Below are 24,598 nucleotides of genomic sequence, written 5' to 3'. Positions count from 1 at the left end.
GGGCCTTGGGACATGGCGGCTAACTTCCCTCAGGGCAAGTGACCAGATTGGAGAGCACAAGCAGGAAGCCACAGGGCCTTCCGTGACCCAGGCTCCGACATGACCATCACTTCCACTTTCTTCTCTTAGGGGTCACTAATTTTTCGGGGGTGGGGGCATTAGGCTCTACCCCTCACAAAAAGTACCAGAGAACCTGTGGATGGGTCTTCAAACCACAGTACCTACTAACAGCATGGGCAAATGATTCGGATGGAACGATCATGCCAACAGGCGACCTTCGTCGATGTGTTCTAACCATCCTACCAGCTAGAGGCTGTCCTCAAGGTCCCACTGGGTTGCCTAAAGTTTACCCAGGTGCCGATCGGCTGCTGCTATTTCAGTGGGGGCAAGGGGTACACAAGTATCAAGGGGAGTGCTATCACCACTATGGATTGGCTGGTGTCAGACACTAAACTGCAGTGCGTTCTCTGCAAAATCAGCAGGAAAAGTAAAGATGTCACTCTGTTGTCATTCTCTGAGTGTTGCATGGTAGGAAGGTTAGTACAAGTTTCAGGGTATCTGGAGGGTTGTAAAAACACCCTCTGTGGGCAGAGTCAGAAACTGAATGGTTGGTAGCCTACAAAGAATGATGGTGAATGAGTTTTCTCTAGCTGAAGTGGGTTGGTAGAGCGGATAAGTCTGGTATAGAATATAAAGTTGATTGTGATAGTAACATTGTATTTTGCCAACAGGTGACAAGTGATCATTTTATAAGGTAGAGTCAGAGACTTAGAATATGTTTCCCTTTTCTAAATTTTTTTAAAGTTTATTTATTAGAGAGAGCATGAGCAAAAGGAGAGGGAGAAGCAGGGAGGGCTCAGTCCCAGGACTCTGGGGTCCGAAAGCAGACACTTGAAAGACTGAGCAATCCAGGTGTCCCAAGATACCTATTTCCGAGTAGATTTTGTGGGTCCAGACAAATTGTAACTGTTCCTCAGAACAGTCCTTAGCCTGAATATAAATATCCAAGGTGTAAAACCCAGCCTATTTTTATTCCAGCACGAGATGGAGAATGAAATACACCAACTCAGTATTTCAGCCTACCAGGACGAGGGTGTATCATGGTAGGTCAGAAATTAAATTTGGTTTATTCTCACTTTGGAGATGTCCTGCATTCAGATGTGTTGCTCGGAGCTATGAAAACAAGCTAAGCCTGGCTTTGCCTTGGACCCCAGTGTCACAGTGTAACATGGTATCATGTAATATGGCCATGCAGGGCTTGCATATCCAACTTCTCGAATTGTTATTTCTGACTGACCTTTGGCTAATCAGTAGTTACTATGTGTCAGGCACTGTGTGTCTAAGCACTGGGGACACTACTGACCCGACCTGTTAGTGGACCAAATGGGCAAGGGGGAAAGTAATAGAAAATAAGGTTAAAAAAAAAAAAAAAGACTAGAAGGAATAAATTAACTCAGATGTGGAAGTTTGACATACTTAATACAGAATCACAGATACTACTGAAGCATGTCAAAGGAAAACTCTTCCTCCATCCTGTAAAAGGACTGTTTTAGGATCTGCCAAAATTAAAGGTCACTCCCTTCTCTCTGGCAGATCTTGCTAGTTTTTTTTTTTTTTTTTTTTTTTAACCGCCATGAAACTAACATCAAGACATCAAAAGGCAGAGTTAATCCGAAAGAATCTTGCTGTCCCCTGTATGTGTCATGAGTTGCAACGCCAGGCTGTATATATGGATATGATGTGTCCCCCTCTGGCCAGCTGCTAGGAGGTGGGGGTCTTCAATTATCTGTCTAGTATAGGACTAAAGGTGGCAAAGACAGGATGTTCTCACCGGTTTTGTGTGTGTGTGTGTGGTTTTTGTTTTTGTTTTTTTCTTTTTGGTGCTTTCCTCCAGGCCAGAACTTTGGGCCTCTGGTGAAATCCTTATACAGTTTTCTTCCCCCATGATGGCACAAAAAGAAACTTTGTTTAACAGTAATCTTAAAATGCAAAAGTTAAGTACCAATAGGGGAGACTTCTCAAAGGGAATCCGAAAATGTTCCACGTCTTCATGATTTGTGAAAATATGTGTTCTTATAAGACCCCTTCCACTCCCAGACTCGTGCTATTACCTGATTCAAAGCAGAAGGCACTGGTTTTTAATCCTCTCTGCTTCGCCAGAGAAAGGGAAACATATTAGCGGACTGTCAGCTGTCAAATGTGGAAGATTTTCTAGAGTCCCTTTAATAGAAACAAACCGTGAAAAGGGTATTTAAATGAGTTTTAGTGGAAAAGTCGCGCGTTTATAAAATTAAAGGGTATACTTCTACAGAATAAGATCCTATAAGGGTTTTCACTAAACTGGGAACAGGTGCTGATTTCCAGGTGGTGGGATTATTGAAGCTTGCCCCTCCTTAGTATCACGGGTGGACGGTGATTTGCCTTAATTGTCGTTAACATTTCACTGTTATTTTATCTCCATTGCGATTGTTATTATTATTGTTGTTTTAAATAAATGGCAAGCGTGCAGGTGGCCCCCCAGCAGGACCACGGATCCCCCACGCAGCCTCCCGGCGCGGCGCCACTGCGGCGCAGGGACTTCTGGGGGGTGTAGTCCACAGGCTTCCTGCTCATGCGCTTTGGGCAGAGGCGCTCGCTGTGGGCGACATTGTTTGGGGCCCTGAGGTGAGTCCGGTCGCGACCGCGCTCCCTTCGGAGGCGTCGGGGGTGATGGGGGTGGTGGGGGTGTGTAGCTGTGACCCGGCAGTGTTGGCGGGTGGGAGGAGTTGGAAGCAGGGACTGTTGGCCAATGGAAGAACCCCCGAGGCGGGGCGAAGTGTTGAGGGGTTCGCCTGGCGTTCTCTGGGAAGAGGTGGGGAGAGGTGGGATGAGCTTGAGCTCGGTTTGGGGGTCTGACTGCGGTAGCACCGGTGCAGGTTTCGGGGTAGGGGCTGTGCGTCCCCGCACTGGGGCTGGTGTCAGGCTTAGAATGCGCATCTCTGGCCCGGGGCGGGAACAGGAGGGCGTTGGCTCAAGTTTGCGGGGATAATCGTTTGGGCCAAGTGTCCCTTGACTGCGGAGAGGGATCCGCTCAAGCAGTTCATCTCCGAGTATGGGGAACCACTTGGGCTGTACATTCCTGGCCTTGGCTTGGGGGGCGATTCGGGCTCAGCAGCCCGAGGTTCTTGGAGTCTTGGATTCTGAACGCTGTTTTTGGGATGGGGCAGTTCCGACTCTGGGGTGGGGTGGCATCTTTGTTCCCCCAGACTGGGTTCACTTCTTGGTGGGTGGTAAGCCAAAAGACACAACCAAGAAAAACAAAAAACAAAAAACAGGAAAAGGAAGGATTTTACTTGCAACGAATAAAGGAGAACACATTGCCGGGGAGGGGGGTATATTTTCCAAAGCAGTGTCTCCTGGAATAACAAAACTGGGGAAGTTTTAAGATTTTATTTATTTATTTGACAGACAGAGATTACAAGTAGGCAGAGAGGCAGGCAGAGAGAGGGGGGAGGCAGGCTCCCCGCTGAGCAGAAAGCCTGATGCAGGGCTCCATCCCAGGACTCTGAGATCATGACCTGAGCCAAAGGCAGAGGCTTTAACCTACTGAGCCACCCAGGCACCAATTGGGAAGTTTTAAGATAATGGTGCATACATAGTCATGGAGGGCCTTGTGCAATGAGGAATTCAGCCTGGAACTGGGGGGCATAAGTCATCTTAGGTGGCAGAGTTCAGATCTGATGGAAGTCCTGAGGGCTGGCAAGGATCAGCATCATCAATTCCCTGGCTTCAGTTGGTCTGTTATCCGGGTGCTCAAAGGGGTTTAGATCCTAAAAAGAGAACTCAAGAACGTGCTTCTGCTCACTCTTCACGTTTGAATGAGCCCTGCAAATTATTACAGTTGATTGATTGTCCCGGATAGGATCAGGCTATCTCCTGTCCTGATAGTGGCTATTTATTCTTCCATTCTTTTGTTCCCTTAAAATTATTAACTATTTAATTAATAACTCTATTTTGCAATTTCAACATATCCCAGGAAATTCTTCGAGGAAGGTGCTTTGGGCACATAGTGCCAGTCAGGCTTCAATCTCAAGATGGCTGGGACCCAGAATGACTAAAATGACTTTTCTTAATGTCAAGAAGCTATGTCTCATCTTTCTCGGGGGACCTCTAACTCTTTCTCCTTACATCTTGACTTTTCTCCTCTCTCTAGTTAGAAATCCGAATACAGGGATGCCTGGGTGGCTCAGTTGGTTAAGCTGCTGTCTTCATGATCCCAGGGTCCTGGTATCAAGTCCCGCATCGGGCTCCTTGCTCGGCAGGGAACCTGCTTCTCTCGCTGCCTCTGCCTGCCTTTCTGCCTGTGTGTACTCGCTCTCTTTCTCTCTCTCTCTCCCTGGCAAATAAATAAAATCTTAAAAAAAAAAAAAAAGAAATCTGAATACAGTTTAAAGAGAACAGCCCCAAATTATTAACCCCATCCTCACCTATCACGCTGTGGGGCAGGGAATGCAAACTTTGAGGCGTGGAAGACAAAGAGCAAATGGCGGATTGTTCGATTGCTGTGAACAAATTAGAATTTTGAGAACTAACTCTACATTTGATAAAATTGGAGAATTGAGGTAATTATTTTAGGTGTAATATTAGCACCTTTAAAACTATTTCATACCTTTTAGAGCGACATGATGCAGTATTTCTGATTTAAACAATGTGATGAATGTGGTGTCAGGGATATACTTCCAAATAATACTCGAGGACGTGGGGAGGGCTAGAGGTATAGTTGAATCCAGAGAGACCATGTGGTGAAAATTGATTAAGCTGAATGATTGATACCTGGGGGGCTCATTAGACTCTCCAGTCTACCTCTGAATGGGTGTGAAATTTTTTTTAAAGATTATATTTATTTGTTTGACAGAGATCACAAGTAGGCAGAGAGGCAGGCAGAGAGAGAGGAGGAAGCAGGCTCCCCACTGAGCAGAGAGCCCGATGTGGGGCTTGATCCCAGGACCCTGAGATCATGACCTGAGCTGAAGGCAGAGGCTTTAACCCACTGAGCCACCCAGGCGCCCTGGGTGTGAAATTTTTATGATAAAACATTTTCCAAACAGTTTTCCAATATGTTATGAATTTCCCCTCAATCTAGACCCCTGGGCCCTGGGAGTCACTGTGAGCTCCGTGACTGTGCTTAAGGTGTTTCAATAAAATTCTGAGGTTTTTCTTTTTCCTAAAGAAATTGATTCATAGGTGTTTTATGTCTTTTGTCTCCTGTGAACAGGATAATTTTATCTTCTAGCTCTGCACCTCAAACCTAATATTTCCAAAACTGAGCTCCTGCTCCTCCACAGAACCGGCCCCCGCCATCCCCATTTCTGTAAATGGCAACTCCATCCTTCCAGGCCCTGAGGTCAAAGCCTCCACTCCCCGCTTTCCACCCCAGATGCAAGTGATCAGCAGATCCCATCGACTGTATCTTCAAAGAAATGCAGACCCCGGCAACTTCTCACTACCTCCACCTCTGCTTCCCTGACCCAATGCCCATCATCCCTTGCCAGCTTATCGGGAAAACCTCCTACCGGGTCTTCCTGCTCCCCCTCTTGCCACTGCTAGTCCCTCCTTAACAGCAGCCAGAGGAATCCTGCTGATACCTAAAGTGAGATCATGTCACTCTCCTGTTCGCGTTCCTCCCGTTGTTGCCATGTAATGAGAGCAACAGCCAAAGTCCTTGAAATGGCCTAGAAGACCGCATGCCATGTGGCCCACATTTCCTTTTATTTCATCTCCCAGTGCTCCTTCCCTCGCTCACTCCACATCAGCCACATGCCATGCACGCTGCTGCCTCCGGGTCCTGGTGTTTGCTGTTCCCTCCGTCTAGAATGCTCTTTGTACCGATGCTTGTGTTGTTCACTCTCTTGCTTTGTTAGGTCTTTTCCTACAGATCACCCTGGTGAGTCTTCTCCTGAACACTCCATTTCACTCCCGATCTCCCTGCCACCCCGTTTTTTGTCTCCATAGCCCTTATCACTGCTCTGTCTTCAGTGTCCAGATCACAGCCTGGCAGACAGTAGGCACTTAATAAATATGTGTTGAATGAGAAAATGCCATCCTTGTTCTCCCTGAGCTTATAGCAAAGGTGGAAGAGAGTTATGCAGCCACAGTGTAGTGTAGTGCTTCACCAAGAGGAGAAATGCCAGCCACGGTAGCTACCTGCCATGGTCTGAGTGTTTGTATCCCCTGAAATTCATACGTGGAAATGCTAAGGACCAATGGGGTGGTATTAAGAGGTAGGGCTTTGGAAGGTGATCATGGCATGAGGGCAGAGCCCTCATGAACGAGATCAGTGCCCTTATAAAGGAAGCTCTAGAAAGCTCTCCTACTCATTCAGCCCTGTGGGGATGAAGCAGGAAGTCTGTAATCCAGAAGATGGCGCTCCCTGCATGGTGCTGGCACCCTTATCATGAGCTCCCAGCCTCCAGGACTGTGAGAAATAAATTTCTGGGGGCACCTGGGTGGCTCACTGGGTTAAAGCCTCTGCCTTCAGCTCAGGTCATGACCCCAGGGTCCTGGGATCAAGCTTCCCTCTCTCTCTCTCTTCCTGCCTCGCTGCCTACTTGCAATCTCCGTCAAATAAATACATAAAATCTTTAAAAAAAAAAAAAAAGAAATTTCTGTTGTTTGTAAGCCACCCAGTCTGTGCAGCTTGGAAGGTTGCAGACAGTACCTAATATAGTGGGGGTTATCAAGGAGGGCTTCCTGAGGAAGTGACTCCCAAACCCAGACTTGCAGGATGATAATAATAGCCACACAGTGTTCAGGCTCTTTGAGATTCTCTAGGGTATGGCCCCTGGTGATGTTCCCAGCATTATCTCAGCCACCTGGCCCTGCGAGCCTGCGTCCTGGCCTTTGATGGGACCCCAGCATTCTGCACTCGTGTTTTTTTCACCCGCAAGGCCACCCTTGCTCATTAGCCTTTTCCTTCTGAAAGGGTCCATAGACAAAAGGACGAGACTGATACAAAGTGAAGGTCAAGCAAAGCTGTATTTCATGCCAAGCATCTATCAAACTGACCGGCCAGGGCCGTCTCTTGCAAAGAGGCAACCCTTCCCAGCCTCACAGATTAACTTTTATAGAGCAAAGGCCATGTGGTTGAGTCTGGCCACACACAGGTGGCCAACTGAATTACAATTCACCCTATAGTAGTTATTTGAACTAGCCTATCACTCTGGTCAGAATTGGCGCCCAAAAGGCAGGGCCCACATTTTTGGGTGGTTAGCGAGGATCTTTCCTGATTGGATGTCTCCACCTGGCGGAACACGTCCTTGGCGGGTAGGGAGGTAATACGTGTGCTTTCCCTTAGTTGGATGTTTCCACCTGGCTGGACATGTCCTTGTATCTGGACTCCATTATCTCTGCCCAGCCTGACATGTCCTGGTATCTGTGCTCCATTATTGGGGGCTATTTGGCCATATTTCACCAGTTCTGTTTCTAAGCACTTTCCTCTAAGGGGAAGGGGCAGATTCAATCTAAGTTTACTGCATAAACAACAAAATGGCCTGCTCTGGCTAAGTAGGCCCTTACACTTCATGTCAGTTTGACAAGTGCCTGCTGTTTCCTCAGTCCTCAGCTACAGCTCAATTATCATCTCTCCAAAACCCCTGACAGCTTGGGCCCCTTCTGGGGTGTGCCGGCTTCCTGTTCCCTGGGTCTTTGTTCGGTCTTGTGGAATATGTGTTGCAGAACTTCTCGCATTCCTGTGAATTTATTTGCTCAACTCTCTCCCCCCTAGTTTGTCTACCCTGAGACTGAATTTTACTTTGACACCTGGAGCACTTAGTGGGCAGTCCAGTACACAAGGGTGGACATTGTATGCCACACGCTGCCTTGAGCACTTCCCATGTGATGACTTACCGAGTTCCCACATGACACTGAGAAATAGGTTCTCTCAATATCCTGTCTTTACACGGGAAGGAACTGAGGCACCAGGAGATAGTTTGCCCAAGGGCATATAGTCAGCCCAGCAGTGTGGCTTCAGAGTCTTTTTTTTTTTTTTTTTTTAAGATTTGATTTACTTGAGAGAGAGAGTAAGAGACAGAGAGAGAAAGCACACAGGACGGGGAGAGGGGCAGAGGGAGAAGCAAATTCCCCCGCTGAGCAGGGAGCCCTACAAGGAGCTCTATCATAGGACCTCAGGATTATGACCTGAGCCAAAGGCAGATGCTTAGCTGATGGAGCCACCCAGGTGCACCCCCCCGCCCCTGCTTTTTTTTTTTTTTTTTTTTTTTTTTTTTTTTTTTTTAACAGCTAGGGTCTGCTGCCTTTTCCCAGAGTTAGCACTGCATGCATGGGTCACCTATGGGCAGTTTTCCTTGCACTTTTGATATCATCATCTGATCTTTTCAGTCTGAGAATTAAGTCTGGCAAAGGCCCAGACTTGTCCATTCATTGGTTTATTTGGCACCTATTACATGCTAAACTTGCCACATGTTCGTGAACAGTGTAATTTCCGTTCTTCAGGAGCACACATTACAGGAGAGAAAGCAAAAAGTAACCAGAAAAAGGGCCGTACAATATGAAAAGTTATAGTGGATGTGAGTGCAGGATCCTGTGGTTTGACCAAAGAAGAATGACCCTCATGGACAGGGGACTTGGGAAGGTCACTAGAAAAGCCCTTTCATCGTCCTAATTTTTGTGGTCACTTGGAGTGGCCTGTGATAGGCTTTGTCACATTCACGCAGCCATGTCTCAGTAGTCTTTGAGTTTCTTTCTTTGTTTTTTGAAGATTTATTTATTTGAGAGAGCATGCGGGGGTTGGGAGGGGCAGAGGGAGAGGGAGAGTAGGTTCCCCACTGAGTGTGGAGCCCCATATGGGGCTTGATCCCAGGACCCTGAGATCATGGTTTCTGAGCTGGACCGAGAGTTGGACACTTAACTGACCACGCCACTTGGACACCCCTTAGATTTTTTTTAGGATTTCCTTATTTGTTTTTTTTTTTAAGATTTTATTTATTTATTTGACAGAGAGAGATCACAAGTAGGCAGAGGCAGGCAGAGAGAGAGAAGGGAGGAATCAGGCTCCCTACTGAGCAGAGAGCCTGATGTGGGGCTCGATCTCTGGACCCTGAGATCATGACCTGAGCCAAAGGCAGAGGCTTAACCCGCTGAGCCACCCAGGTGCCCCAAGATTTCTTTATTTGAAAGGGGGAGCAGAAGGAGTGAATCTTCAAGCAGACTGTGCACTTAGTGAGGGGTCTGGTGTGGGGTTCAATCCCATGAACCATGAGATCAGAACCTGAGCTGAAACCACGAGTCAGATGCTCAACTGACTGAGCCCCCCAGGAGCCCCTGGTCTCAGGTTTCTGGACGGGCTTTCTGAGGGTACGACTGCCGTGCCCATTTGTGCAGGTTGGGTTCTGCACAAGGAGACCACACTGAGGCTGTGCCATTCACACAGAAGACTCACACACAGTTTTTCAGCAAGGAGCAGTAAAAGTGCTTTCTCTGTTCTGACATCCAACAAATGGGAGAAAAACATCTTGAAGAAGGGATGCATTTTTTAATCAGTCTAAAGGCGCATTGGCAGGGGCTAGAGACAGCCCTGCCTGCAGTCCAGCCTCTGGCCCTTAGGGCTAAAGTTAGACCTCCTAGAGTCCTTCAGCTCAGATACTCACGGATCACAGATATGTGACTTTGTCATCAGTTCATGACATTTAGTCTCTCACACACATGGAAGAAATGGCCTTTATCCTGTTCCCCAGACAATTACACTTGATTGCTAGGTATATCCAGAAGAGTTCAGGTTAGTCTCTCTCCTCGGTCCTGAATGCTCTAGAAATTCTGAGAAAAAGAGCCAGGAATCTGGAAGCAGGACTTTGGGGAGAACTTGGGGCTTGTATTTCTGATTGTGTTTCCAGGCAGTTGCAGTTCCAAACTCAACTTCTGCTTTCCTGTTGGGTCCCCTTCCCCTCAAGAGGTCGCTGTGGGCACCTGCTCTCTGTCCTGCCGCAGGGACTCCCATCCCAGTGATGGCTGGGTTGAGTGAGCGAGAGGAGCATTTGTGGGAGAGAGCTGTGTGCTCCTGGGCAGGTGTGGGGGAAACAAGGGTCTCGGGGCATCACGTGCCACTTTCTCTCGGTTACCCACCTCCAGATCGACTTCACCTTTCCACCCTGCCATCCACGCTGAGAGCCTGCCACTGCCCTCTGGCCTGGTTATCCTTGGCCAGTGGGAAGTCCCAATAGGAGAGTTTGAGAGAGACAGAGAGAGAGAGGGAGGAGAGTGAATTGAAATATCTGGTCTCCCCAATTCTCTCTGTAGGCTACCTGCCCTTCTCAACAAAAAGTTGCAGTTCCCATCAGGGATCTTTTGTACACTCTGTTCCAGGTCCAGGAATCTCCCTCCTGTTACCCACTTCAGGCCCAGATGTATTAATGGCACCTGCCTGTCACTCCTCCGCATGGTGCCTTCTCCCCCGTGCCTTCCTTATGCCCAGCTATACCCCTGTAAGTAGTCTGTTGATTAATTGCCCCCCTCAAATTTGAATGTGCCATCTGGTTTCTGCCCAGGCCCCAACTTCATAAAGGCAAAGAGGGCTTGAAACCAGACATCTGGGAAACCAAACTCCCTCCCACATGTGTGTGGATGCATGTGTGCTCGTAAGTCAAGCTGACGCATCATTGGCTCTTAGGAGAGAACCGGTTCTGGAAGCAGAGAGCCCGATGTGCTGTGTCTGTGGACGTGCATCTAGTATGTCAGGACTGTTTCTGCTTTCTCTGTTCTGACAGAAGCAGTATATTATAATAATTTCCAGAAAATGGAAGAAAAACATCTTGAAGAAGGGATGTATTTCATGGTGTAGGTATATCGTGAAGTATTTGTAAAAGTGACAGAGCCCCAGAGTATTTGTAAAAGTGACAGAGCCCCAGAGGATGGAATGGGGGCTGGAGGGAGATCATTCTAGAAGATGAGTTAAGATCTGAGCTAACGGAAAGTTCTTCAGAGCAAGTCTCGCACAAGAAAGTGGACACAGAGGGAGGTCTGCTGTCATTCTGAGATCCCTGTCCAAGTCAGGAATTCTGGAGCCTCTTTTCCAGAGTAATTAGGATATGGGTGACGCCAACACATTCACAGATCTATGAACAAGAAAAAGTGTGGCAATTTGGACCCAAAGGCTTGGGGAGAGAGATAGGAGTTCTACAAGAATCCAGGTGGAGTGGGGGCAGGGGAACAAGGCTTGAGGAGGTGGGAGGGAGTCTGTTGGGAATGAGAGAGATAAAGCGATCTCGGGAGAGAAGAATGTGTGAGAAAATTGTACAGACAAGGAGAAACCAGGATTCACTCACAGTTTGTCAAACCCATGCTCTCGTGGATTCTTTCTTTGCAGCTCTGCTTTCTCAGGATCCTGCTCCTTCCAAGAGGAAGACAGTATGATTAAATTCCAGGTAAGCTGAGGTTTCCTTTCTCTCTCTTAAAGGCCAGTGTCACTTCTAAGGAGCTGGACACCTCGATTCTCTGAAGGGAGGTCACCCATTTCTGAGGGACGGCTCCATGTTGGGTGCTTTTCCTTGCTCGTAACCGCTGTGGGAGACTGGTGGTGCCACTCCCTTTGCAGACATAACAAAACAGGCTCTCAGATGTCCAGATGTCCAGGTGAAGTTCACACACAAGTGCCAGTCCATGAGCTGCTTATCACTGAGAGAGCAATAAAGCAATCCAGAGTAAGGGTTCAGAAACTCTTTTTCAAAAAGATTTATTTATTTATTTATTTATTTATTTATTTATTTGAGAGAGAGAGAGAAAGAGAGAGTGGGGGGGGGGTGGAGGGGGGACAAAAGGAGAGGGGGGGGAGAAGCAGACTCCCCACCAAGCATGGATCCATCAGGGTTGGATCCCATGACGCTGAGATCATGACCTGAGCCAAAACCAAGAGTTGGTCACTTAACCAACTGAGCCATCCAGGTGCCCTGCATTCAGAAAGCCTTGTAGCAATGAAGTATTGTCACAACCTCTGAGTGCATGGTTGGGGTTGGTATGTACAAGACCACACTTGGAGTGGCACTGGGTCCAGTCCACAGCAGTAGCAAGATATAAGTGTGGATGTATCCATTAGGGTTCAACCAGTGAAATGGAAACAGTATGAGATATATATTAAGATTTGTAAGAAGTTTATTTTCTGTGACTGTGGGGACTGGAAATCTCAGGGCAGGTTGGAATTCTTAGACATAGACTGATGCTACTGTCTACAGGTAGAATTTCTTCTCTTAGGGAAGCCACAGCTCTGGGCTTGAAGCCCTTCAACTGATTATACAAGGCTCACCCAGATTATTTAAAGTAGTTTCCCTCCAAGTCATCTGATTATGGACTTTAATCACATCTATAAAATATCTTCACAGCAACACCTAGATTAATGTTTGCTTCAACAACAGGACTATAGTCTAGCCAAGTTGATGCCTCAAAAGGCCATCAGAGGTTAGAACAAGGATTTTTTTAAATCATGAAAAATATTTTAATTATGAAATTACTCAAAAAGAGAAAATAGTACTGTGAATCTCTGTGTGTAGTCCCCATAGTGCAAGTTTCAACATCTTGCCACATCTGCTTAATCTATCTTTTCCATTTCCTTTTTTCTTTCACAAAGCATTTTATTTTATTTTAGGGTTTATTTATTTATTTATTTGAGAGAGAGGGAGAGAGGGGCTTAACCAGACTCCACACTGAGCACGGAGTTCAATCCAGGGCTTGATTTCATGACGCTGAGATCACAACCTGAGCTGAAACCAAGAGTTGGATGTCCCAAAGCATTTTAAAAGAATACCCTGGATAACATGTTATTTCATTTTGTACTGGCTTTGTTTTGAGTTCATTACTCATTTCTGTCTTGCCCGGGTCCACACTGAGTCCCATTAAGTGCATTTTCCATCTTACGTTACTGCCAATGACTGTTTTACCAAATGTTTCACACTGTATCACCCAGGGGCTACCATATTTTCCAGTCTCTGATAACAGTTTCCCCAAGTGTTGCCACTGGGTCCCCAGATACCGCTGGAGGTATTTCTTTGGTAGTGCTCTGTTAATGGTGGCACCTTTGTACTGGTTAGCACAGACGTGATGGGTGTGGGGAGAGGGCCAAGGAAGCAAGCGGAACCTGCCAGACCTCTGAAGGCCCAGCCTCAGAACGGGAACAAGTCACAGGGCCAAATCCAAGGTCAAGGGGCAAGGAAGTACGCACTGATCCTTGTGGAAGTGGGGAGTGTGGAAGTGGGGAGCATGCTATTTGCTGAATAGCAGTCTAATTTACCACTGTCTATTTCTACCGAAAATATAAAAGAAATGGCTGAGATGGGCGCCTGGGTGGCTCAGTTGGTTAAGCGACTGCTTTCAGCTCAGGTCATGATCCTAGAGTCCCGGGATCGAGTCCCGCATCGGACTCCCAGATCCACGGGGAGTCTGCTTCTCTCTCTGACCTTCTCCTTGCTCATACTCTCTTTCACTGTCTCTCTCTCAAATAAATAAATAAAATATTTTTAAAAAAATAAAAAAATAAAAAAAAAAAGAAATGGCTGAGGTGATCAGTAATTCTTGGGCATCATCTAATACCTCAGCAATAACCAGTTCTCCCTGATTATCTCAAAAATGCCTCTTTTTGGTGTCATTCAGTGGGTTCCTGTAGCTACAATGTTTCCTTTAAGTGGGAGCACTAAGTCCTTGAGCAAATTTAGGTTCCAGCTTTTACAAGAGGCCTTCATAGATGGTGCTGCGAGCTGAGAAAATGATTTTAAAATCTTTGATTATACCTGTGTTGGTTTATACATCTGGTTTATGAGTACTTTGGGACTGTCCTTGTACCTGCATTGTGTGACAGTCTCTGCAGGGGACCCCAGCGAGGGGCCCACCCAATGGCAAAGGGTGGTGGAAAATGGGTTTTTCGTTTTTTTCAGACAGTTGAGGCCAAGAAGGGAATAGGGGGTTAGGCTGGGCGAGCCTGCATTCCTAACCCCTTCTCCCTAGTGTCTGTCCCACATCAGCTGTTTGGGTATCTGTACTTCCTGGCCCACTTGCTCCAACTGTATTTTGTCACCTCCCAACAGGGAAAGCAGTGCTGCTAAGATATATCAGGGGGTCTAGGAACAAAGGAAACTTATTTTCACAGCTCTGGAGACTAGGAAGTCCAAGATCAATGTGGCAGACATGGTGTTTGGTGAGGGCCTACTTTGGATTAATAGGCGGTCATCTTCTTGCTGTGTCCTCACATGGCAGAAGGGGTGAGCTCTATGGGAAGCCTTTTCTGAGGGCCCTAATCCGGTACATGAGGCTCCACTCTCATGACCTGATCACCTCCTAAAAGCCCCACGTTTTAATACTATCCCCTTGAGGGATAAGATGTCGACATATGAATTTCGGGGGGACACAAGCATGAAGTGCCATAATGCCCCCCCTAGTTTTTGTTTTCAGTAATTGTCAGGTGTGATTTTTTTAAAAGATTTTAATCTACTTATTTGACAGTGAGAGACACAGCAAGAGAGGGAACACAAGCAGGGGGAGTGGGAGAGGGAGAAGCAGGCTTCCTGCTGAGTAGGGAGCCCGATGCGGGCTTGATCCCAGGACCCCAAGACCATGACCTGAGCTGAAAGCAGACGCTTAACAACTGAGCCACCCAGGTGCCCCAATTGTCAGGTTTAGGAATAAATTCTTTGTGAAATACGTCGTAACTTCTCACAGCTGTGGTTGGAAGCATTTTTGAGCTGCATAAGAAGCTCATAAGCATCACAATTATTCTTCCTTAAATACTTCTGTATGTATCTACTAAGAATAAGGGTGTTTTCCTACATTCCCACATTACTGCCATCACACTCAAGTCATTTCTTTTTTTATTCAAGTAAAATTAACATACAGTGTTAGAGTTTCAAGGGTACAATGTAATGATTCAACAATCCCATGTGTTTTTCATTTTTCGGTGCTCATGGCGATAAGTGTGCTCGTAATCCCCTCTATCTGTTTCCCCCACGTCCCCACCCACCTCCCCTCTGGCAACCACCAGTTGGTTCTCTGTATTTAAGAGTTTGGTTTGTTGTTTGTCTCTTTGTTTTCCTTTAATCTTTTTTTTTCCCTTAAATTCCACCTGTGAGTGAAAACAATATGGTATTTGTCTTTCTCTGAGTGCCTTATTTCAGTTAACATTATCCCGTCTAGCTCCCTCCAGATGGCAAGATGTCATTCCTTTTTATGGCTGAAGAATATTCCATTGTATATATATACCGCATCTTCTTTATCCATTCATCTATATCGATAGGCACTTGCATTGCTTCCACATCTTGCGTATTGTAAATAATGTTACAGTGATCATATGGGTGCATATACCTTTCTGAATTAGTGCTTTCATTTCCTTTGGGTAAATACCAGACATAAAAACAAACTCCGGGGCGCCTGGGTGGCTCAGTGGGTTAAGCCGCTGCCTTCGGCTCAGGTCATGATCTCAGGGTCCTGGGATCGAGGCCCGCATCGGGCTCTCTGCTCAGCAGGGAGCCTGCTTCCCTCTCTCTCTCTCTCTGCCTGCCTCTCTATCTACTTGTGCTTGTGATCTCTCTCTGTCAAATAAATAAATAAAATCTTTAAAAAAAAAAAAAAAAAAAACAAACTCCGAATGGATTAAAGACCTAAATGTGGGACCTGAAATCCATTAAATTCCTAGAAGAAAATGTAGGCAGTTATTTCTTTGACATTAGCAGTAGAAACATTTTTCTGGATATGTCTCCTCTGGGAAGAAAAACAAAAAGCAAAATTAAACTCTTGGGGCAACAGCAAAATAAAAAGTTTTTGCACAGAGAAGGAATCCAGAAACAAAACAAAGACAGTTTACTGGATGGGAGAAGATATTTATAAATGCTCTCTCTGATAAGGGTTAATATCCAAAATATGTAAAGAACTTACACAACTCAACACCAAAAAATGCCAAATAATCCAATTTAAAAAGGAGTAGAGGGGCGCCTGGGTGGCTCAGTGGGTTAAGCCGCTGCCTTCGGCTCAGGTCATGATCTCAGAGTCCTGGGATCGAGTCCCACATCGGGCTCTCTGCTCAGCGGAGAGCCTGCTTCTCTCTCTCTCTGCCTGCCTCTCCATCTGCTTGTGATTTCTGTCAAATAAATAAATAAAATCTTTAAAAAAAAAAATAAAAATAAAAAGGAGTAGAGTACACAAATAGACATTTTTACAAAGAAGACATGCAGATGGACAACAGACGCATGAAAAAGATGCTCAACATCACTCATCGTCAGGGAAATGCAAATCAGAACCACAATGAGAGGGCGCCTGGGTGGCTCAGTGGGTTAAAGCCTCTGCCTTCAACTCAGGTCATGATCCCAGGGTCCTGGGATCGAGCCCCGCATCGGGCTCTCTGCTCAGTGGGGAGTCTGCTTCTCCCTCTGCCCTTCTACATCTTCCCCCACTTGTGCTCTCTCTTGTTCTCTCTCTCTCAAGTAAATAAATAAAATCTTAAACACACACACACAATGAAATATCACCTTACTCCTGTCAGAACGACTAAAATAAAAACACAAGAAATAACAAGTGTTGGCCAGTGTGTGGAATAAAAAGAATCTTTGTGCACTGTTGTTGGGAATGAAAATTGGTGCAGCTGCTATGGAAGACAGTATGGAGGTGCCTCAGAAAATTAAAAATTGAATTACCATATGAGCCAGTAATTCTACTATTGATCCTACTGTTTTTAATACTCAGTTGATACTCAGATGGTCCTGAGTGTCCCAATAATTTACTTTTTACTTAAAAAAAAATCTGGCAGCCCATGCTTTTAGTTGCTTTGTCTGCTTAGTCCAATAGAAGTAGATTAATCTGCCGTGACAGAGAAAATAAAATATCAAGTCTTGATGTATGATAGGGAATGAACACCCAGACACTACTAAGTCAGTGTATCAGCACGAACTTTTTGGAGGGCAGTTTGGACAATATAAAAGTGTAAAATATGCATAACCCAAGTAACTCAGTAGTCTCTGGTCTGGGAGTTTATTTTATAGAAATGCTTTTACACGCACTCAGAGACAGATGTTCCTGGATGCTTACTGGAACATTCTTTGTGCAACTGTGGATGGTTAACGGGGACACAGGCAAGGAGGAGAAAAGAAGAAAAACTTGGCCTACCCAAAACTTTGAATTTCTTCTGTATTTCTCATTTCTTCTGCACTGGTAAGGGTCCGTGCAGGACACAAAAAGGACACTGGCTACTTGAACAGAAAGAACTTAATAGAATTGTTGACTAGGTATGGAGTCCTACCTAGTCCTACCTAGGGGTAATTCAACGGGTAGCTAAGGGGATAAAGAGAACTCTGCAATATCTTGGAAGCACCAGCTATGGGAAGTAACTGCTGGCCTGGCTGAGGGAACCAGAGGGAGAGACTGAATCATGGGAACTTGGAAGTTTAGAGGACGGGCCATGTGGAGCCAAAACGTGAAGAGGAGGTGCTGGCTGGCATCTCAGAGCTCAGCAAAGAAGCCTAGGGACCAGGGACCCAGACTTCTGTTATCACTAGGGAAAGGGACTGCTGCCACCAGCAGAGCGTAGCATTACAGAGAGGATACCAGAACAGGAGGCAAACAGACCAGGAACAAGTCCCTTCTTTCTCCCCAACCTTGCAGGCCCCTCTTGCGCCCCCTAGTGGCAGAGCCTCGCGCAGAGCCAGTGCTCAGATTCTGTGTGTTTGCAGAGTCCTGGCTCCCGCATTGCAAAGTGCGGTTTGAGCTGCAGAGTTTGGAGCAGGACAGTCACCTAAGGATCCACAAAGCTTCCAGCTGTGCCCATCCGCCAGTGCTCATCTGTGGATGGTCCATGTGGCGTGTGCTTGATGTTTTAGGAAACTGTGACGTTCAGGGACGTGGCTGTGGTCTTCACGGAGGAGGAGCTGGCACTGCTGGACCAGACCCAGATAAACCTGTACCAGGACGTGATGCTGGAGAACTTCAGGAACGTTGTCTCAGTGGGTGAGGACAATAAGCCTCTGTACCTAAGCCGCAAACCACGGGCCCTATTTCCTCAAATAATCAGCTGCAAACCAGGTAGAATATTCCAGTTGGAGCACAAAGAGAAACTTTGGCCACTGGTGTGAATACTTGAGAGACGCACATGCCAAGGAGACCCCCGAAGTTAGTGAGTTTTAGCAGATGAATGTGAGCAAATGGTCCCCTGTGAGGTGTTGGCGAGGCAACCCTCACAGTTTGCACCCCGAGGCCCATGGGGTTGGTGGTACAGTTGGCGAGACCAGCCTGGCCTACTCTCATTTTAGGCTGTCATCTGCTCCATGTTTCGCAAAGCAAGGTTCATAAAGTTCACACACTACCAAGGGTCTTGGTCCCTTGACTGCTTCTGCAGAAAAACCAGTGTTTTGGACAAACTAGAGTTAAAGGAACTAAACCGGGATCTGGTGTATAGTGAGTGTGATACAAGTGTCAGCTGCGTTGCTTTCTTGTTGATAAATATCTAATTTTAATGTCACAGAGGTTCAGGTACCTGCTCTATCTATTACCTTGGTTTAGTTTATGACATGGTTGCTATTCCTTCTTTTACAAAGGAAACAGCTGATGCACAGAGAAGTTAAATAACTTGCCCATGGTCACACAGCTTGTAAGAAGTAGGCTGCAAACCCTCCTAACCTGGCTGCAGACCCTGTGTTCTATTTTGATTTTGATTTTAGAGAGAGAGAAAGCATGTATGTGTACATGTGGGAGCGGAGGTGGGGGAAGGAGCAGAGAGAGAGGGAGAGAAACTTAAGCAGATTTCATGGCTCAATGTGGAGCCCAAGGAGGAGATTGATCTCACAACCCTGAGATATGACCCAAACCTAAATCAAGAGTCAGACACTTAACCATCCGAGCCACCCAGGTGCCCCCAGACCCTTTAAACTAAGTACCATGATGTCTATAGGTTATAGACATATGGTTGGTCTGCAGGATTCAACACTGTCAGTGAGTCTGAAATCAAGTTACTGTATCATGATCATCAGGGAGTTTTATTTTTAAAGATTTTATTTATTTATTTGACAGAGAGGGAGAGATAGGCAGTATTTAGGCAGAGAGACAGGCGGGGGTGGGGGAAGCAGGCTCCCCACTGAACAGAGGGCCTGATGTGGGGCTCCATCTCAGGACCCTGAGATCATGACCTGAGCCAAAGGCAGAGGCTTAACCCACTGAGCCACCCAGGTGCCCCATGATCAGCAGTTTTTTAAAAGAATGATAGATTAATGGACCAGAACACAAAAGAATTTATCAGAGTATGTTGCACATAGGAAGGTAAGTATCAGCTGGTAAAACTGCTTTGGTTAAAAATCGGTGTCTATTTGTGCCTACTGGGTCACGGTATGGGTGCTTTTCCTACTATGGACACTATCGAAACTACTGAAGAACTGCTCCTTTAGGCTTCTTGTGGGGAACTCCAACTCCCCCTTTCTCTGACACCACCTTACACACTAACGTTACATTCAATCAAATGACTCAGAAACTACCTTGAACGAGAAGCCGTGTCCAGATGCTCCTGACCATTGTGTTCCTGCCATTCTGAAGCCCATTTTAGGGTGCGAAGGGTGGGACCACCCTCCTCTACCTCATCTCCATATGTTCTATGGCCCTTTGGCACAATCTTACTTCTGTGGATCCAGGCCATTGACAGGTCCACATTTTCCATTCTCCTAAGTGTGGCTGTTTGAGATTCTGCAGTTACCTAAAGAGGAGATATTAAGGAAATGGATTTGCAGGATCTTAGAGCCTGCAACTCTCGATCTTGAGGTCATGAGCTCAAGCCCCACATTGGGAGTAGAAATTGCTTGTTTTTTTTTAAAAAAGGAAAAGATTACTGGATGGATTATAGGATCTTGGTGGACATCATCTCTTCGTGGAATCCAGAGAAGCTCAGAGAAAAGGATGTTTCTTTAAGCCTGCCTCAGAGGTGTACATCTGCCTCCCCCACCAACCCCAGGACCTTATTTCACGATATTATCCCTATAACAGTCCCCATGGCTGTTTAGGCTGACCACATACAGTTGGGCAGGTTGTGCAGAAACATACATGATAATCCCACCTCATGTGACAGTAAAGTGAGACAAGACTTGTTGCTTATTTCTGCAACTTTATATGGTATCTTGGAAAGTCTTTGTGATCCTTTGTGTCTGTCACCATGTCCAGCACTCCCATTGTTGTCTCCTATATACATATGCACACACCTTGAATCACATGAAAGTCTTCCCCATACCTTTTTTTTTTTTTTTTGCTTTGAGAGAGAATGTGTGCAAGTGGGAGGAGGGGAAGAGGGAGAAGAAGAGGGAGAATATGGGCCTTGATCTCACGACCCTGAAATCATGACCTGAGCCGAAGTCAGGAGTCAGTTGCTTAACCAACTGAGCCATCCAGGTACCCCTTCCCCATTCCTTTTGTAGAAAAATGATTAAAGATGTTCTATCAGCTGCTTTTATAGGAGGGAGGTGAATTTCTTTCTTTATAAATTGTTCCCAAAATTTCTTTTGATTTCTCTGCAACATCTGATTTTAATGGACAGCTCATGAATTAGAAGTACCATGATTCTGATGGTTTCCTGTATCAACAGGGGCCACCCCATCCTACTTCATTTCTCAAAGCCTCTGGAGGGATGACTTACTTGTTCTCTTAGCCAAATTCTCTTTCTCTTCATAGGAGACAGGATTAAAAACAACACTTCACATCTTCAGGGAAAAGCATTGAGTTATCTCTCTCAAGGAGTGCTCTACTGCTGGGAGATTTGGAAACAAAGGATCAGTGAATTAACTGTGAGTCAGGAGCATGTCATGAATCTTCAAGGAGATTGCCTGCAATCTTTAGATGTTTCCCTCTGTGAAGAGTGGGCGGGAGAGTCTCTTCAGGTTTCTGAACATGACAACTATGTAATAAATACCATTAATTTAGAAAATCAAGATGGCGCAGCAGGGAAAGGCATGACACAGGCTCTTACCCCAGAATCTTGGTGGGAAGCCAACATGATGACTGAGCCCCAGAATTCTCAAGGACAATATGAGGGAATTCATGTGGAAGAGAGACTGTATGGATGTGCTCACTGTGTTGATGACGTCAGTCAGACATCATGTGATCATGATGATTCCCAAGAATGTAAAGAGGAGAAACCTTGTAGATCCACTGACTGTGGGAATCCCTTGGCTATGAAATCAGCAGCCAAACAACATAATGTGGTCCCTGTGGTACCACGACCTATCAAATGTCATAACCATGGTGTGGGCTTCGTAGGTGGTGCGGACCCTCCTGTTCATCCCAGCACTCACATAGGTGAAAAGTCTTGTAGATGTGACCAGTGTGGAAAGGACTTTAGTCAGAGCTCAGATCTTACTGTTCACTCTAAAACTCGTTCAGATGACAAAGCTTATGAATGTCGAGAGTGGGCAGAGGGCAGCAAGCAGAACCCAGCCCTTCCCAGATATCAAAATGGCCCCTCAGGAGACAAACCCTATAAATGTCTCGAATGTGGCAAGGTCTTCAGGCGCAACTCCTCTCTTCACAACCATCACCGGGTCCACACAGGAGAGATGCCCTACAGATGTGACGTGTGTGGGAAGGGGTTCGGATTTAGGTCACTTCTTTGCATCCATCAGGGAGTACACACAGGGGAAAAGCCCTATAAATGTGAAGAGTGTGGGAAGGGCTTTGATCAGAGCTCCAATCTTCTTGTCCACCAGAGAGTCCACACTGGAGAGAAGCCCTACAAATGCAGTGAGTGCGGCAAATGCTTCAGTTCAAGCTCTGTTCTTCAAGTCCACCAGAGGCTGCACACAGGGGAGAAGCCTTTCAGGTGTGGCGAGTGTGGAAAGGGCTTCAGCCAAAGCACACACCTTCACATTCACCAGAGAGTCCACACAGGGGAGAAGCCCTATAAATGCAACGTGTGCGGAAAGGCTTTTGCATATAGTTCAGTTCTTCACACTCATGAGAGGGTTCACACGGGGGAAAAGCCTTACAGATGTGAAGTGTGTGGTAAAGGCTTCAGTTACAGCTCGTATTTTCACTTGCATCAAAGAGACCACACCAGAGAGAAACCGTATAAATGTGTTGAGTGTGGTAAGGGCTTCAGTCGGAATTCAGACCTTCATGTGCATCTCAGAGTCCACACAGGAGAGAGGCCCTATAAGTGTAAAGAATGCGGTAAGGGCTTCAGTCGTAACTCTTATCTTCTGGCTCACCAGCGATCCCATGCCAGTGAGGTCCAATATACATGTTGTGGGCACGGCAATGGCTTTAGTCATAGCTCAGACCTTCTTGCTCATCAAAAACTGCATGAGAGGACAGAAACGCTCTCAATGTAATTTTCAAAGGGGCCAATGAAGAAACCAAGCAAGTCTGTGTATTTCTGGTGATAGAGGCTTACTCAGTCATTGGAGGGCTGGGGCAACAAAGGACAAGGACGCTGCCACCCATGATGTCGTCCTGCAGCTCTGAAGCAAGGGGTTCTTAAGAGCATTCCAGGGAACTACGTGGATCTCAAAAGCTTCTACAGAACTCCCAGCAACTGTCGTATGCTGCAGTGGCAGAGCAGTGATAATTAATAGATGGACAGTTTGTGGCAATGACAATAGTTGGAGATCAATTTTCCATGAGTGGATATGCCCAGGAAGGAAATTATAATTGAGATGGGTACCATGGGGACTTAAGGCCAGCCAAAATCTGTAGGCTTTTTTTTTTTTTTTTAAAGAGAGTACCCACTAGAAAGACTCAGAAGAGTGCTCAAAAATGAAACCCATGTTATCAGTCTGCTAAGTCCATTCTCAGGTTTTCAAATCCATTAGATTTTCTACACAGGGAGAAGCTCTGTAAAAGTGATACTTTATGGGCATGGCTTGTGTTCATCTCGCTGGTTCCATTTCTTGGTCACACAGAGACTCCAATTCCCAGAAACCCTTGCAGTTAAGAGCTGGTCCACATGATAGAGTGCCAAGCCACAGAGTACATCTTGTGATGTACTAAGATGGCCTTAGAAACATCTTGTGATGTCCTCAGGCCATCTTTCCTGCCATGGTGACCTTGGAGGCTGGATTGGTAGAAGGTGGTTATGTGACCTGTGTTGGACTTTGTTTTTCTCAAGTAAGAAATAAACATTTGCTGTTTTATACTACTGTTATTTTGGCAATTTATTTGTTGCTAGTATTGCCCAGGCTCTGCTGACTATGACAGAGGGATTTAACAGCAACATATTTCATGGTCATTGGAGTTCATATAAGAAAGCAACTTTATAATTGAGCTCAAAACTTTCAAGTTGCTAAGGCTGTATGTGTCAGTGCAGCTTTCTAAAATGGTGTGTCTAGGACTTCTTCAGTGAGAATCTTCATTCATTGGTCTGTGCATAAAAAAGAAATGTTCCAGATAATGTTCATGTGCTAAAATTTTAGCAAAAGTACGGTCTATAGACATAAAGAAATCCCATGCACTAGAGAAACTCTGTAAGGTGTAATAATGGGAAAAGTTTGTCAATAAGAAATTGATCCGACTAGGTATCCTGCAAATGGTCTTAATAAAGTGAATTAAGTAAAACTAGTATTTACTGAAGTGACTAAACAGAAGACCAAGAGTGTTCATTGTCAGAAGCTGGCTTCTGACACCACCACTTCTCAACAATCTTGTTTAATAAAAATGGGGTTTTAGGAGGTACTCATTTGTCAAGTTTCTTCCATAATTGTGATTTAATTTGAGATTATAGATGGATTTGGGAGGAGGAGATATAGTCACAGTATCTTTTTTCATCTTCAATAATAATGTCTTTTTTAGTATCTTAGTTGATTTTTAAGTTTCTTCATTTGGATCATGTTTTCATTTTTTTTCTTTTTTTAATGCATGGTTACAGTTTATTACAATGGAAGATACAGATAAAATTCAGCAAAGGGAAAAGGCACATAGGGAGAAATATGGAGGAAGCCAGGCTCAAGCTTCTGGGCTCATGTGTTTCTCCTAGTTTTTCTTACATTATAATTTCCTATGAGTTATGGTTTATATATGGAACAGCCATTCAAAATAAAATAAAACGATCCTTAAATTGTTGCTCTCTTAGTGATCCAGATGAGCAACAGTGAAACATTAATTAAACCCAGTGTCAGGGAATGGAAAAACTAGAGGTTGGTGGGAAAAAATATAGGTACACCATTTCTGGAGAGGAATTTGTCTATAGTTAACAAAGGGTATAGTGTGCATTATCTTTTAACTAATAATTCCATTTCTTGGAGTTTATCTTTACAGTATAATTGCACAATTGGTAAAAAATGCTTTCAGAAGGGAACATATTCCAAGAATATTTATAATACTAAAAATTGTAAACCTGAAGATACCTAAGAGATTGAATAAATTATGGTACTTCCATATAATAAAACAAAATGTCACCATTAAAAATGATGTAAGAATTTCCAATACAGTTTGGAGAAAAGAAAAATCTTTTACATTGTAAAAGATTATTACAGGATGACCCCTGACTGATACCCAACTTTTAAGATTTATTTATTTATTTGTTTGTTTGACAGAGAGAGATCACTAGTAGACAGAGAGGCAGGTGGGGGGTGGGGAGCAGGCCCCCCGCTGAGCAGAGAGCCTGACTTGGGGCTTGATC

At 45.4% G+C, this 24,598-nt stretch overlaps 1 protein-coding gene across 1 annotated transcript; it reads left to right on the top strand.

Annotated features, from left to right (window-relative positions):
* Positions 1–1,638: 1,638 nt before the first annotated feature.
* Positions 1,639–23,726, top strand: ZNF285 (zinc finger protein 285). Its single transcript, XM_032325354.1, has 4 exons — positions 1,639–2,664; positions 11,357–11,414; positions 17,835–17,961; positions 20,659–23,726. Exons 1-4 carry the CDS (start codon positions 2,612–2,614, stop codon positions 22,311–22,313), a joined length of 1,893 nt encoding a protein of 630 aa, XP_032181245.1. The 5' UTR covers positions 1,639–2,611; the 3' UTR covers positions 22,314–23,726.
* The last annotated feature ends 872 nt before the right edge of the window (positions 23,727–24,598 follow it).

This window comes from Mustela erminea, chromosome 19 (assembly GCF_009829155.1).
Source record: "Mustela erminea isolate mMusErm1 chromosome 19, mMusErm1.Pri, whole genome shotgun sequence".
Classification (NCBI taxonomy): Eukaryota; Metazoa; Chordata; class Mammalia; order Carnivora; family Mustelidae; genus Mustela; species Mustela erminea.
The sequence above is the reverse complement of the archived record's forward strand: the minus strand, read 5'-3'. Positions and strand labels throughout refer to the sequence as shown.

Coding starts and splice junctions, on each gene's coding strand:
- ZNF285 (XM_032325354.1), top strand. CDS start 2,612: ATGCGCTTTGGGCAGAGGCGCTCGCTGTGGGCGACATTGTTTGGGGCC. Junction 2,665..11,356: donor ACATTGTTTGGGGCCCTGAG/GTGAGTCCGGTC, acceptor CTTTCTTTGCAG/CTCTGCTTTCTCAGGATCCT. Junction 11,415..17,834: donor ACAGTATGATTAAATTCCAG/GTAAGCTGAGGT, acceptor TTGATGTTTTAG/GAAACTGTGACGTTCAGGGA.